General features: G+C 40.1%; 1 protein-coding gene across 6 annotated transcripts in view; it reads right to left on the bottom strand.

Annotated features, from left to right (window-relative positions):
• ARHGAP10 (Rho GTPase activating protein 10) overlaps positions 1–16,309 on the bottom strand; it is a 337,402-nt gene that overhangs the window by 213,471 nt on the left and 107,622 nt on the right. For 4 of the 6 annotated variants that reach the window (XM_054486509.2, XM_054486510.2, XM_063664171.1 and 1 more), the window contains exon 4: positions 10,027–10,098. The exons of the other annotated variants lie outside the window; for them this stretch is intronic. In XM_054486509.2, coding sequence (XP_054342484.1) covers positions 10,027–10,098 — 72 coding nt within the window. The remainder of the gene's footprint in view (positions 1–10,026; positions 10,099–16,309) is intronic. 6 annotated transcript variants of the gene reach the window in all.

Genomic DNA, 16,309 nt, shown 5'->3' with positions numbered 1-16,309 from the left:
CCATGTCACTAGCCCCTCACCAACCGAATGAAACAGAATACATAAGAAAAATAACATAAAGCTTAAAAAAGCAAACTTGCTCCAGATTTTGGCACAGAAGTGGAATTCGTTTAAAATGGAATAATAGCCCAGTGGCTCACACCTGTCATCTCAGCACTTTGGGAGGCCAAGGCAGGCGGATCACCTGAGGTCAGGAGTTCAAGACCAGCCAGCTATGGTGGTGAAATCCCATCTCTACTAAAAATATGAAAATTAGCAGGGTGTGGTAGCACACACCTGTAATCCCAGCTGCTCAGGAGGCTGAGGTGCAAGAATCACTTGAACTCCAGAGGCGGAGGCTGCAGTGAGTCGAGATCACACCACTGCACTCCAGCCTGGGCAACAGGGTGAGACTCTGTCTCAATCAATCAATATGTTTTACTCCAGATTTTCAAAAAATCATAATACATAATCAGTGTTGGAAAAAAAACATCTTGGGAAAGATCCTCCCTAATGGTCCAGTATGAATACAGGTTAAGTATCCCTTCTCTGAAATGCTTAGGACCAGAAGTGGTAGAGATTTTTGGATATTTTTGAATTTTGGAATATCTGTGTATACAAAGAGAGGTATCTTGGGTATGGGGCCTAAGTCTAAATGTGAAATTCATTTCTGTTTTGTATACACCTATCACACATAGCCTAAAGGTAATTTTATACAATATTTTTAATAATTTTGTACATGAAACAAAGCTTATGTACACTGAACCATCAGAGAGCAAGAGGCCAGGTGTGGAATTCTCTACTTGTAGCGTCATTTCAAATTTTGGAGCATATCGGATTTCAGACTCAAGATAATCAACCTGTATAGCAATAAGATTCTCTGACCAGAAATGTCATCTACTTTCCCAAACCTTTCCAGTGATTTCTGTAATGCTATTTAAAATATGAATCAATAGGTCAACAGGGCCTAAAATAATATTGACATACCAGTACTCACCCTTTGGTTAACATCACAAACATTTCTTAGGTACTGTCTAGAATTAGGACATACTCGCATTCCTTTTGCTATAGAAGCTCTTTGAGAAAATAAGTACACACATTTATAAATGCAGAGAAGACGGGCTGTCTCCCCTAAAGCTGCCAGCCAATTTGATAGATTTTTAATAAACATTCTTGAGTATCAATGAGAGCACACCATGTCCTCATGCTGTCAAAATGTTTCCATTAATTTCAAATTCTCCCTAACTCTCCACACCTCCTAAAAAAGGAACATTCTCTTCCCTAATTTTCCAACTTGTATTTTCCAAAGCAAAAATAATGAACTATTCCAGCCTTTTCTGGTATGATTTCTTTCCTGTTAGGCAAAGAGATTAAACAAAGCATGTTAATTCTCTACTTCTTTTGTTTATCTTTTTTCACCACATGGGACCACACGCTGTTCTTCTGGAAACCCAGGACAGTATGTCCCCTGTCAGGTCATCTAAAAGCCCTCAATTAATTCCCCCACACTGATGGAGGAGGAGAGACTCAGGAACTGAGGTTTCTTCCCTTGTCTACTCCAAGGTTAATTACCAACTAGCTGCACAACTTAAAAAAAAAAAAAAAACCATCTGACAATACAGAACCCAAGTTTTCTTACCAAAAAGATCAGGGACTTTTCTTTAACTGCCTCATAGATCCAGACCTAAAATTCTGTGATCCTACAGTTCACCCATGTGTAGAAATGGAACCAAAAAAAAGCAGAAGTTTTATTTTAACCTCTTTTACTTAATAGTCACTCTTTTGTTGATACAGAGGACCACAAGACTTTATTTTTCTTTATGCTCTAGGTTTTTTTTTTAATTTACAACTAAGTCCAAGGTTTTGATATTACATGGTTACTCTCTTTTCTGCTTTTCATTATGCTCTTCCACTATTTTAACAACTAACAGAAAATAAACTGAAACAAACAGATGCCCAGTACCTAAAAATGTCCACTATTTTAAAAAGTTGATGTTGTAAAGTACACACTGAATTAGGTGTCAGAAGACCCAAGCTGCAGTCCTAGCCACTCATTACTCTGTGACTCTGTAACAAGGTCACAAACATTCTCTGAGCATCTGCTTCTCAGATTTAAACAAAAGACAAATGGAAGTCAGGCCCCTGTATTTGCCCACAAGACTGCTGCAAAGCAAGGTCACATACTAAGAAGCACTATCACTGCAGACTAGTACTTACCAGGAACATGGAAAACATTTTTACCACCTTATTTGATTTAATCTGAATCACAGAAAGGGGCCAAGGAAGGGGTGATGCTTTAGTCAGCAGTCAAAACACCCAGCACACTCAGCAATAGAAGGCTATGAAAATCAACATGTGGGTAAAGTTGGGAATGAAAGAAAAAGGAGACATCAAGCCTTTATGAAGAAAGAATTTAGCCAAGAAACAACAATAACAACATCACACCCACCAAGCTTAGAACAGAAATATCTTCGTCCATATATGGTATGGTATTAGCTGCTGTGTTTTGTTTTTGAATCTTAAAACGCAGGTAATTATTTCTTCCTGCATTTGTTCTTAATGTCATTATAGAGTATTATTGTTTCTTTGTGCTCATATGACTTCTTGTGCTGAAATGATACAAGTTTCAAAGGAAACTATTCAAGTAGCATTCAATAAAGAATGGAGCTTTTTTTTCCCCCAACACTGCACTACAGAAAAAAATATATAAATGTAACAGCATAATCCAAAAAGTTCCAACAAGGATCAAGTTAAATACAATATGAAAACTTTTCTTATAAATCAGACATTACAAAAACTGAAATGAGACTGGGCCAGGCAGTAATCTAATGAGTGAAACAGGCTGGGAGAGAAATGCAATCAGGAGTGGTAGGCAATGAAAACCAGATAGTCCTCGTCTGCTCCAGAGAAGAAGGCAGCCATTACTCAGCGCCAGAACATTTTTGCCTCTTGAGAACACAGGCCCAGTATGTTGGCCATGTCTTCTGATTTCTCTGGAACTGCTGAAAAATCCAATGATTTTTATGGTGGCAACACATTTTTAATTGTAACAACACGAGGAAGCCAAACAAAATTTATAAGTTGAATATGGTAGAAGTCAGCTTTCTAATCTGTTGTAAAATTGCACATGCAAAATTTTTTTTAAAAGTAGAGCTACTACTTAGAACAGCATTGTGGGTCAAAAAAAAGACATACGTTATATAAATGGTAGAAGAGAAGAACTTAAGAACCCCAATTCAAATAACCACATCTTTTGAATACCATTAGAGGCAAAAACTATATAAATTTGTCATTACAAATCACTGGGTTAAAAAAAAAGGAAGAGATAATTCAACCATTGGTGCTGGCATGACTGTCTAACTACTGGGAAGCAGAAAGAGAACCTCATCTCATATCAGAATTAATTCCAGATGGATTGAAAGAGTCGTATGTAAACAATGAAGCCACAGAGAATATTTTCAACAAATCTCAGAAGAAGAATCTTCTAAGCAAAAAAGAAATAGAAGAAGCTATAAGAACTTGTAAATATCAAAAAAAAATCATAATAATCAAGCAAAGGGCACACAGCAAAGGGGGGAGGATTACAACCAATATGTAAGAACGTAGGAAAACATTCGTAACACAAAATATATTCTTCGTTAAGCAGTTTTTTGCAAAAAACACACAATAATGCTTCCACTGAAAAATGGATAAAGAACACAAAGAATTCATAAAAGTTTAAACATAATTGTGAATTGCCCATTTTTCTATAGGGTACTAGATTATTTTGCTTTAGAAGAGGAAAGAATTTGTAACTAGATGACTTTTTTTGAATTTTCTATATTTTCCAATTGTTTAGGATGAGGAGATGGAAAAGGCTTATTTTCAAACTATAAAATTAAATAATGTTTACTGTTGGACTCGTCTAGAGAAGAACTTAAATATGGCAGGTCCTTGAATAGCATCATTTCATTATAACATTAATAAGGGAAAAATAAAAACCGATTCGTGGCCAGGGCCACTGTCCGTGTGGAGTCTGCACATCCTCCCGTGCCTGTGTGGGTTCTCTCTGGGTATCTACTATTTCCTCCCACATCTCTTAGGTCAGTTCACCAGCATGTCTACGTAGTACTGTGTGAGTGAGTGTGGGATCATGCCCTGTCCAAGACTGGTGACCAACTTGCACTCTGAGCTGCTGGGATGGGCTCCAGCCACCTGCGACCCTGAACAGGAATAAGTGAGTAAATGATTACCTTGTTTTTATTAATCTTTCTTAAATGTATGTATAGCTCACATTTACTTCAATATTTAATATTAAAAGTGTTGTGGTCTTGAGAAGTTTGGTGATGTTGAGGTCAGGAGTTTGAGATCAGCCTGACCAACATGGTGAAACCCCCCATCTCTACTAAAAATACAAAATTAGCCTGGCGTGGTGGCACATGTCTGTAATCCCAGCTACTTGGGAGGCTGAGGCACGAGAATCACTTGAACTTGGGTGGCGGAGATTGTAGTGAGCCGAGATCACGCCATTCTACTCCAGCCTGGGTGACAAGGCGAAACTCCACTCCATTTAAAAAAAAAAAAAAAAGTTTGTTGATGTTTCTGAGACCAGAAATATGACATAAAAACTTTTGTTTACGTCAATCGGCCCATGGTAAAACTGGCTTCCTTATGTGTTGCTTTGCTTCAATTCAGTTTCCAAGAACCTACTGATAATGTTAAGTGAGGACTCCTCACTCCAGCGGGGAAAAGGCACACCCTCCCTTAACTCCCACGCCAAGTGTCACTCGTTCCTACTTGACACTTCATTTGCCCTGTCCTACCCCAACCCACCCCTTTCCTTTAAGCTCCTCTAGCCTCTCTAAAGAGATGAGAATTCAGCTCCATCCTCACAGAACGGAGCACTTGAGTCCAGACCCAGAAGGGTGCCCGGCAGACACCTGTCAGAGCACAACTGAATGGCCAGCACGGGACTGCAGCAGCACCAACGCTGGCAAAGTGCCACCTCGGTTCCTCAGCGGTGGCTCCAGAGTCATTAATCCAGTGCCTTAGCACTATTTGTCCATAAAGGTCATAAGTCACATGCTATGGCTTGTCACCCCTAAACCCAGAATGCAGAGAATGGACAAAAAGCTGAGCAATTCCTGTTTGGCAAGGTGACGGGGAGCAAGCCATGAATGGGATAATAAATTACTCTATGGATACCAGGCCCCAAACTAGACACTTCAGGTACATTATCAAATTCACTTAACTCTCACAATAACCTCCTGAGACAAGTGTCGTAAGTCTCATTTTACAGACCAGGAAACTGAGACTTAGAGGCCTTAAGTCACTTGCCCCAAATCACATGGCTAATTAAGGCACCGAAAGAGGATTCAAACCAGGAAGAATTAAGTCTTCCTGAAAGACTTTCTGGTGCTCCAAAGATGAGATGGTGGAGTACATCCCAGGGCACCTATGCTTACCGCTATTACAGCACTTTTCACAATATATTTGTATTGCTTTTTTATTTGACAGTCTCACAAAAAGTTGCTAACTTCCTCAAGGCTGGCCAGTGTTGTAATTCCTAGTTGTATCTCAGGGCCTCTAACACTATGCTGTATGATAGGCATTAGTGTGTTTTATTACTAAATGAAAGAAATGTAATTAAACTAAATCAATATTGTTTCTGCTCTATTAAATATAATGTAATATGAGAAATTATCCAGACAGGTTTATGTTTTACTCATGTTTTGTAGTAATTTACAGAATCTTTGGAAGTCTGTATTTAAAATGTATTCATTAGGCTGGGCACAGTGGCTCAAGCCTGTAATCCCAGAACTTTGGAAGGCCGAGGCAGAGGGATCACTTGAGCCCAGGAGTTCAAGACCAGCCTGGGCAACACAGAGAGACCCTGTCTCTACAAAAATAATTTTAAAATTAGCCATGCATGGTGGCAGGCACCTGTAGTCCTGGCTGCTCAGATCATCTGACCCAGGAGTTCAAGGCTGCAGCCCAGCCTGGACAACAGAATGAAATCCTGTCTTTTAAAAAAGAAAATTACTAGTCATAGTCTTGGAAAGAAATCTGGAGTAGAGGTCTGGTAATGAGCTTAGGTGATAAGTCATAATTTGTGAAATGAACATCTATTAAGTTTTCTGCCTAAAATTCTTCTTCTATTGGATAAAATTATAATTGGCTCTTCCCAAGATAGCATCTGAATAGATTCTATTCTCAATCCAGTTAGTTGCATCCACTTGACATCTGTGTGCTGCTGCTTGCCCAAACCCACATTTTCAATACTTGGTCAAATGTCCAAAAAAGCAATTTATCCCACATTAACTCTTATGTTCTGGTATTTCTCAGAGTTTTTGCTCAACGTACTTGGCCCCTAAGTTGTTCAGGATCTGTACTGGGTTCCTGTAGCTACCCACAAAGTCCTGTGGGACATTTGGCAATAAGTGCCAAGCTCAAGAAGGGTGAAGGAGCTTCAAAAGAAAATAAGAACTCAGCTAGGCCTTGGAGAAACTCTTGATGTGATGCATCAGGGAACAACCTGTGTCCTGTTGTGTCCAGAATTGGTTCCTTCTGGTGGGTTCTTGGTCTCACTGAATTCAAGAATGAAGCCGCAGACCCTCGCGGTGAGTGTTAACAGTTCTTAAAGATGGTGTGTCCGGAGTTTGTCCCTTCAGATGTTCAGATGTGTCCGGAGTTTCTTCCTTCTGGTGGGTTCATGGTCTTGCTGACTTAGGAGTGAATCCGCAGACCTTCACAGTGTTACAGCTCTGAAAGGTGGCGCATAGGGAGTTGTCTGTTCCTCCCAGTGGGTTCATGGTTTCGCTGGCTTCAGGAGTGAAGCTGCAGACCTTCACAGTGAGTGTTACAGCTCATAAAGGTAGTGTGGACCCAAAGAGTGAGCAGCAGCCAGATTTATTGCGAAGAACGAAAGAACAAAGCTTCCACAGCATGGAAGGGGACCGAAGCGTTGCCCCTGCTGGCTTGAATGGCCAGCTTTTAGTCCCTTATTTGGCCCCGCCCACGTCCTGCTGATTGGTTCATTTTACATAGCGCTGATTAATCCATTTTACAGAGTGCTGATTGGTCCATTTTTAGAGTACTGATTGGTCCATTTACAAACCTTTAGCTAGACAAAGAGCGCTGATTGGTGCATTTTTACAGAGTGCTGATTGGTGCATTTACAAACCTTTAGCTAGACACACAGTGCTGGTTGGTGTGTTTTTACAGAGTGCTGATTGGTGCATTTACAAACCTTTGGCTAGATGCAGAGCGCTGATTGGTGTGTTTACAATCCTTTAGCTAGACAGAAAAGTTCTCCAAGTCCCCACCCGACCCAGAAGCCCAGCCAGCTTCATCTCTCACTGTGATGGCAAAAGGGCTTTTTGAACAAAAGCTAGAACCTAGCAAGCACATAAGAAAATGCAGCAGAACCTATAAAACGGAGGGATACGTCCAAACCAAACAGATAGGGCTCAAGGAGAGCATATCCAAATATAAGCAAAACAGTAGACAATACCTGGGGGCTTTTCAAAATCCAATTTACAAAAACCACCTAGCCACTTAGAATACGTTTAAACCACAGTGAAGCATGGAACTGGGCTTCTGGAAACCGGAGAAGATAAAAGCACAGGGAACTGAAAGAGCTTCAGGCAAGGGCTACAACATTACCAGATGGGAAACAGGAGACAGGGAAAGATCAAAATGCTGACCCCCATATCTAAAAATTCTGATGTGGTCAACTTTTAAAGACCTTTTTCTTAAATCCCCATGTGAAAACTGTTTTATGCTGTTTACAAAAAGCTCTTTAACCTAAGAGAGTAAAGTCTTTTTGAAGTATCCCATGTAAGCAGATTTAATCAGAGCAACAAGACTGTGTGCTTGCCAAAATATGACTGAATGTTTAGGCAGCACAGATGTGGAAAGTAATTCAAATTCCCAAACTTAAACCCTTTCCTGTTTCTTCTAGAATTATCAGTTGGATAGGCTATTTATTAGATACTTTATGTATTAAGGCAGGGTAGGGGCTGGTAGAGAATTTAAAAAAAAAAAAAAGCACAGTCTTTTAAAGATTTAACAACCTAATGGAAAGGACAGATTTTTACATAGTTTACATATCATTACAGAACACAGACAACCACCTTTCTCTACTGTTTATTATAGTATACAAAACTACGAGGAAAAAGGGCTTCTCCCTATGACCTACAATGACAGGCTCTTGACAGGTGACATCCATAGGTACAACAGTCAACACACATACTGTACTGAGCAAGACTGCACATAACATAAACTCTTTATAAACTTGAAGCCAGAAGAACAGGGAGGGATACAGAAATAGGACTTCAGGAAAGAATTTGGTCATTAAATAGCTCAAAGCACAGAATAAACTATTGTAACCATTTCTCCTTTTAAAAGGATTACTTATTGTGCAAGTTGCTTTGCAGGATATACTCTGAATAAATGTTAACATCAGATGCTGGAAAGTTTAGGGGGGAAAATGAGTCAATAGAAGATTCAAGGTCAGACATTTCTAAATTCCAGTAGACTAGATGGCAAGTAAAAGTAAATATATTCACTCACACTCAATTTTCATTTCCATAATATAACCTTCACACATATAGCACCATCCAATTCAAATGAGAAAAATAAGAAATGGATGTTGTTTACATGGAATACCTGCCAATGAAATGTTAAAAGAGAATGAACCAAAATGCAACAAGCTTTAAAAGAGCTTAAAGAGACACAATCAAAACAAAATCATAAAACTATAAAACAGTAGTCAGATCCCCCAAGTCCTTCATTTTACAGATAAGAAACTAAAGCCAATTACTTAGTCAAGGTAGCAGAAGTGAAAGCTGACCTCCAATCTCCTGCTGCAAAGCCAGAAGGGACAACCCAGCTGCCTGCAGCACGGCAAACAATCCAAGGAAGGAGCCTGGGGTGGTGCCCCCAATGATCTCCCACTGTTCACAGGGTCTGAGCCTCAATTCGTAGCCCTTCATTAAAAACTGTAATACGATGTGCCAAAAAGAAATGTCTAATATTTTCACAAGTCACTTAAATGAGAATTCATTCCATAAACAGCAATTACAGAGCTGGAACTCCTTGGGTTCATCTGTGTGGTTAAGCTAATGAGGCCACAGTGTTTATTTCCACCAAGGGATTTTAGTCATTTCTTTTAGGAAGAGAAAAAAAAACCTCACATCCCCAGCCATGTGGGGGGAAAAAATACAAATATAAAAACTCCCTTCCCTACCTAAAATTGATGTTAATTCCCCTCTCCTTGGGCCAAGCCAAAAATGGTCAACAGCATGCAAATGTTACTTTTTCTTTCTCAAGTACATACACAAAATTCAGGAAAGACTGGTGGAAATTATTTCTCTGGGGTAATTTCAAAGCTCAGATTGCACATTTTAAATAAGTTGCTAAATATATCTCAGGCTCCTTGTGGCAAAACCACTGCATTATTCCTGGAAATCACGGTTAAATCCCAGATACTTAAGTACAGAGTCTGTGGTTCACTCACCTTTGAATCCCCAGCACAATACTATACAACACACAATATAATGCACAATACCATAACAATACTGGCACATAATAGAGGCTCAATAAATTTTTGTTAAATTGAAGGAAATTACATCCCAGTAACTTAATAGTCTCTTCCTAGTTTCAATGGCATCACAGTGTGGCAGCGTCTATAATCTTAAACCCTACTGGAATGCTACACTCCTCCATAAAACTGAGGTGCGCACAGAAATAACTACACTCCCCCCAGTGATAAGCTCCTTCTATTCAGAGCAAATGTGTTGTTTGGTTACAGGTATTTTTAAAACTCTATATGGAAAGGTGTAGCCCAAGAAGATTACTAGAGGTTTTACTACCTTGTCCAGGTGTTTTTGTTTTGTTTTCAATTCCATATCCCCCAAAGGGGGAAAAGTAAATTTCAAACATAAAACAACAGATGGTTTCCTCCGACATCTCCTTCAAAGCTGCCAAATGTGAATAAAGTGTACCATGAAGCAGCAGAGGCATCTATGTTTTCTGTTTACGAGTGTATTCAAATTAGACACAAACCTTTACAGCTCCAAGTTGCTCTTTTCTGAATTTTTCCAAGGGTTTAATCAGGGTTTCAGTTACACTTAATGCCTAGAGAACAAGAGTGATAACAAAAGAGCACAGCATTAGGTTTCCAAAAAGGAAAAAATTAGTATTTCATTTCCCTCTTCCACCCCACCCAGAAAGAAAATGAACGTATTTAACAGCTTTATCTCACTCTGCCAATGCAACAATTAAATCACTTCTCAACTTATTAAAGCACTAGAACTCCATAAATATTTTCAGGGAAGAGGAGGTGGGCAGATTGCCAGTGAAATGTACAACACAGCCCCAACTCTCTTCCATGAAACAGCAAGAGGGCTGTCTGTAAACAACAAAGGGGTCTATCACATTCATTAACAGAACACTTCTGTTTGAGATTGTTTTTTTCCTTCCCCCTCCTTAGAAATTTAAAATTCAATTACATTCCTTTATTGATAATCAGACTACATTATGTAAAGAACTAGGACTATAGCTACTTGTTCAAATACAACCAGTCTGCCCTTCATTACGGAAACCTCCTAAGGATTTAAGGTATATTAGCAAAGTAGAGTCACTGGAGGCTCAGGAAAAAGTCAAATGCTTGGGCGTGCTAGCAAACATGACATCAGGGGAGCTCACATGAGAGAAGCCACACACACAAACTCCAACCACAACCACATTTATTTCTTATGTTGGCTGGTTTGGGGATTTTCATGTTAAGCCACAAAATGCTGAAAATGCAAATAAAAGAAAATATTCATCGAAAGAAAACATACTTAGTAACAATATAGTGGTCAGAGTAGTGGCTTCTCACCCTCTGTTTCCAGGAGACCAGAAATATCCAAAATAGAAAAGAAAATCTCAAAACACTATTTAAGAATGTGCCATTCCTCTTTTTAGAAAGGTGATCAAAAATCCAAGCTTAACATTACAGAAAAAATAAGTGATTTGGAATAGAAAAAGATTCTTAATGTAACCAAAGGCTCCTCAGCAGTGTTTCATCATGTGAGGGTTTCTCCCAAAGAGACCTTCATACTCTAAGGTAGGGAACGCTCAAAATAAGCGACTATGCCCACATTCAAGATGCTCAGTTTCAACTTTCTACCCCAGGCTGACCCCTGGATTCCCTTCACTCCCACCTGGATAATTTGCTGCTTGGGTGTAAAATAGCTGGGGCAACAAAGCTCTAAAAGAAAGAATTAAGAGCAACAACTAGTCAGGGAAAAGGGATCATCTTTCAAAATATCGTTTTATCCTCTCTACATTTTAGACCATGTGACCTACAGCAATGGCAAACCAAAGAGTCCTACAAAGCACCACCAGCCAGGAATCCTGACTCCCCAAATAATACGGAATGTCCCACATTCCATTTGAGAGTACAGATACAAGAAGTGCTAGCATACATTTTCACGGTGCATGAATTTACACACAGTGTCTCATAGATAACTTAAGGCACTTTTACATGAGCACCTGTGTCATTTTTTAAGCTCCCACATCGGGATCTACCCAGCTAGTGTTCCCAAATAAACCTCCATATAATATGTCTTCTGTGAAACTGGTACACTCAAGAAAGAAGTCGGCCCAGAATGAACTGCAGGGATCACAGAAGCTAACAACTGCTCAAGTTCACAGAACATAGGAATAGGGATTCCAAGTCACGTAAGTCTGGGCCCACCAAGCATAACCACCATGCAACATGGCAATAAAAGTACCAAAGAGGTGCTTCTCCAAAGTTGCCATCTTAATAAACTTTAAATATTTATCTATTTTACGAGATAAATAGCTGTTGAGCATGCAATGCCAGGTGATGGGGATACAGCTATGAACAAAACAAGCACAGTCCCCTGCCTTCGTGGAAATTACTGTTTAGTAGAGAAGATGGAAACCAGATATATGAACACCTAAGGAGATATATAAGCGCACATTCTAGTAATTCCTTCCAATGAAGAAAAGCAGGAGTACAGTGAGGAATGCATTAGAGGAGGTCTAAGGAGAAATGTGTGCAAAGAGAGCTTCTTCAAAGTAGTGACATTTAAGCTAAAACCTAAAAGGTGATAAGGAATCCGTGGTGCAAAGGGCAAGGGAAATTGTTTCCTGCCGAGATCAGCAGAGGCAAAGGATGAAGGTGAGGAGTTTGAGCATTACAGGGAATGTCAAAAGACCAGAATGGCTGAAGCGTAAGGAGCAATGAAGTGAGCCCGTAATGCTGAGTGATGGCAGGGGATCAGAGCGTGCCGGGCCTTGTAGGTTCCGGGAAAGGTGAGCATTTTACTGGGGGTACAATGGAAAGCCACAGGAGGGTTTTGAAGCAGTGAACTGACAGAATGATAATTAGAGCTTTTCAAGATTACTCTGGCTGCTGAAGGAGAGATGAGAGGTATAGAAAACTGGAAGACAGACTCGTTAGGCTTCTAGAGTGGTATACGAAGAGATGGTGGTGGTTCAAATGAAGGCAACTAACAACAGAAGTAAAGAGAAGTAGACAGATTTGAGAGATATTTGCAGGTGGAGTCAAAGTAATGAGAGATTGACTGAATGGAAAAGGTGAAGATTTCCAGGATCCCTCCCAGATTTCTGGCATGAACAAATGAAGAGATAACAATTCTATTTATTGCCAGGCACAGAGAGACAAGCATCACATGCTCTCACTTATTTGTGGGATGCAAAAATCAAAACAATTGAACTCATGGAGATAGAGAATAGAAGGATGGTTACCAGAAGCTGGGAAGTATAGTAGGGGGGAGGTAGGGATGGTTAATGGGTGCAAAAAAATAGTTTGAAAGAATGAATGATACCTAGTATTTGATAGCACAACAGAGTGACCATACTCAAAATAATTTAATTGTACATCTTAAAATAACTAAAAGAGTATAATTAGATTGTAACACAAAGGATAAATGCTTGAGGGGATGGATACCCTATTTTCCATGATGTGACTATTATACATTGCACGCCTCTATCAAAATATCTAATATACCCCATAAATATATACACCTATTATGTACTCACAAATCCTAAAAATAAAAATAAATTTAAAAATAAAAAATAAAGGACACTATTTACTGCAACAGGGAAAATCTTGAGGGAAAGCAGCTGGGAGCACACACTAAGGGCTCATGTTAAATCCAAGATGCTGAGAAATGCCCAAGATCTTAGTAAAACAGGCTGTCAGAGACACAGGTCTACAGCCTAGAAGAGATGCCTAGGTCAGAGATACCAATTTTGTCCTCATCAGCAAGTAGATGGCATTTGAAGTCATGCAAGTAGAGAGGTAGGACGGTAGAAAAATGGAAATGTCTCAGACCAAGTACTTAGATCAGGAAACGAAAGAACAGAGGGAAACGATGGCAATGAGACTGGAGAAAGCTACCAAGGTATTGGATAAAAGAAGAAAGGGGTTCAGGCCGGGTGCTGTGGCTCACGCCTGTAATCACTTTGGGAGGCCGAGGCGGGTGGATCACCTGAGGTCAGGAGTTCAAGACCAGCCTCACCAACATGGAGAAACCCTGTCTCTACTAAAAGTACAAAATTACCCGGGCAGTGCCTGTAATCCCAGCTACTTGGGAGGCTGAGGTAGGAGAATCGCTTGAACCCAGGAGGCAGAGGTTGCAGTGAGCTGAGATCGTGCCACTACACTCCAGCCTGGGCAACACAGCAAAACTCCATCTCAAAGAAAAAGAAAGAGGAAAAAAAAAAAGGAGTTCAGCTGCGTGGGCTGCAGAGACGTTTTAAAGAAAGAATGAGAGCTCAGCAATATCCATGGCAAGGTGGCAGAAAGGGCCGGGCTGGAGTTGATTTATGACTGACAGGTGAGACCATGTGGGGAACAACCCTTCCTCAAAGAATGACTAGGTGGGGCAGTACAGAGAGGATGACTGCTAAAAGAGAACATGCCATAAAGTGAAGGCATGTATTCTTTTAAGACAGCTGGTATTTAAGAGATGAGAGCATGTCTAAATGCCCATGTGAAGAATCCAGAAAGAATGGTTCAAAGTCTCTGACATGGGAGGAGATGGGATGCTGAGCATGCATGGAGGGTTGGCCTGTTATAGGAGTCAAGATCCTTCCTTCCATGTGATAGAAGCAGAAAAGGGGTGCCAGTACAAATGGGTTTGTGGGCTTCATGACAAAAAGCTGAGAGTTGCTACCAAATGGCTATTTTTTCCATAAAGTACAAAACAAGGTCACTTGCAGAGAGTTTGGACACGAGAAGTTTCACGCCCAACTAACTGAAGAATGAATGAAAGAATCATTACAAATGGGACAACACTTCTTAAAGAAACAAGAAGGCCTTTTGAGATAGGTGAGGAGGAGTTTATGAAGTTATCATCTGCCTTATTGTGGGATTTTCTCCAGCAAGGAAGGGAAAAGGTGGGTGGCTGAGTTCATCTGAGGCGAGTGTTTCTAAGAGATGTGAACGCGTCAGCACAGTATGACGTGGCAGACAAAGTGCTGGCAAGCTGTGCAGAGCTTCTGGGGAGCAGAGGAGGAAGGCACCCTGGGTAAGAGAAGACTTCCTGAAGGAGATTATGCACAGCTCAGCCTGAAACAGAGGGAAGGTGTTCTCCAGGCAAAGGCCTTCCATGTGGAGAGGGGTAAATAGCAATTTCCGGGCATGGAACCCAAGCAGCTCGGTGTCACTAAAGCAAATGAGGAAATCAGAGAGGATCACAAGACAAGGCTAGAGATACGGATGGTCTCCATTAGCCATCAGAATGGGACCCAGGAAATGCTCAGAAAGTAGATGTAGGTTATCAATAATATAGATATATGAAGGCATTTTAAAATAAGAACCCGAAAACTCCATACTCTGGAGTAAAAAGTGTCTTCCACCAAAAGAACTACAAAGATTACACAAGAGCAATTTTAGGTCATCACATTTTTCCTTCATTTGGAGAATTCAACGCAATATCCATCTGAGCCCCAAAGGCTAACACTAGAGTAGAAAAAGAATATAAGGGTTTCATGGCCAGGCATGGTGGCTCACACCCCATAACCTAGCGCTTTTGGAGGCCAAGGCAGGTGGATCACTTGAGGTCAGGAGTTTGAGACCAGCTGGTCAATATGGTGAAACTCCGTTTCTACTAAAAATACAACAAAATTAGCTGGGCATCGTGGCAGGCACCTGTAATCCCAGCTACTCATAAGGCTGAGGCAGAAGAATCGCTCAAACCCAGAAGGCAGTGGTTGCAGTGAGCCAAGATTGCACCACTGCACTCTAGCATGGGTGACAGAGCAAGACTCTATCTTGGGGGTGACGTGGGAGGAAAAATATAAGGGTTTCTGCCTTACTATCTTCAGATCAGTAAGCAAATTTCCAAAAAAGGATAGTAGTAGTTGTGGCAAATAACACTATATCCAACTCATTAATAAAATATTTTTATTAAAAATACTTTTAAGAGCTTAAAATTATGATTTTCCTTCTTTAGCAAAGCCTGATTTTATAACTTCCAAACTGAACCTAAAAATTATACTTAAGAACAAAATAATAAAGGAGCCAATAAATGTTTCAATAAGGCAATGTCAATTGAGCAACAAGAATTTCCTTTTCTCAAAATAGACTGGAAGCTCCATGGAATCTCTCACTTCCTGCTATAATTTCACAGAAATATTATATAATATTTGTTAGTAGTAACTGTTACTGATGTTTTCTAATGCTGAAACATGATCCTTCTTCCCCAGCAACAAATAAATACCAAATCTAGGACTGTCCCTAAAACTTAAAAAGCAATTTACAGTGATGACAGTTTCCCAATGTCAAGGAGATGGCTGAAGTAATAACATTGAGAAGTTTTCAAATACTAACATATTAGAAATTAGATAATAAAACAAGTACAGAATGTGATTTTATAACCACACATACAAATTACATAATCATATTCCTATAAAATACTTGAACCAGCCAAGAAAAGAAGTCGCAAAATGCCTTTGCTAATGAGCCTTGGAAAGGGTTTTGGATAGCTCTGCTTGGAAACAAAAGGCAGCTTCTTGAACATAAAATAATCAGATGCTCTCTCCTCACAGCAGAAGTCAGCCAACTTTTTCCATGAAAGACCAGGTAGTCAATAATTTAGGCTTTGCAGCCATGCAGCCGCAGTTCCAGCTACTCATCTCTGCTGTGGTAGCACAAAAGCAGCCACAGACAGCATATGAATGATGGGTCCAGGTGTGTTCCAACAAAACTTGACTTACAAAAAGAGGAAGCAAGGTAGGTCAGGCCCATGGGTCGTCACTGTTTGCCAAACCCTGCCTGAAAGGATCATCTTGAGTATCATGGCAA

Source organism: Pongo pygmaeus, chromosome 3 (assembly GCF_028885625.2).
Source record: "Pongo pygmaeus isolate AG05252 chromosome 3, NHGRI_mPonPyg2-v2.0_pri, whole genome shotgun sequence".
NCBI classification, from domain to species: Eukaryota; Metazoa; Chordata; class Mammalia; order Primates; family Hominidae; genus Pongo; species Pongo pygmaeus.
Note: the sequence above shows the minus strand (reverse complement) of the source record. Positions and strands in the feature narration are given on the sequence as shown.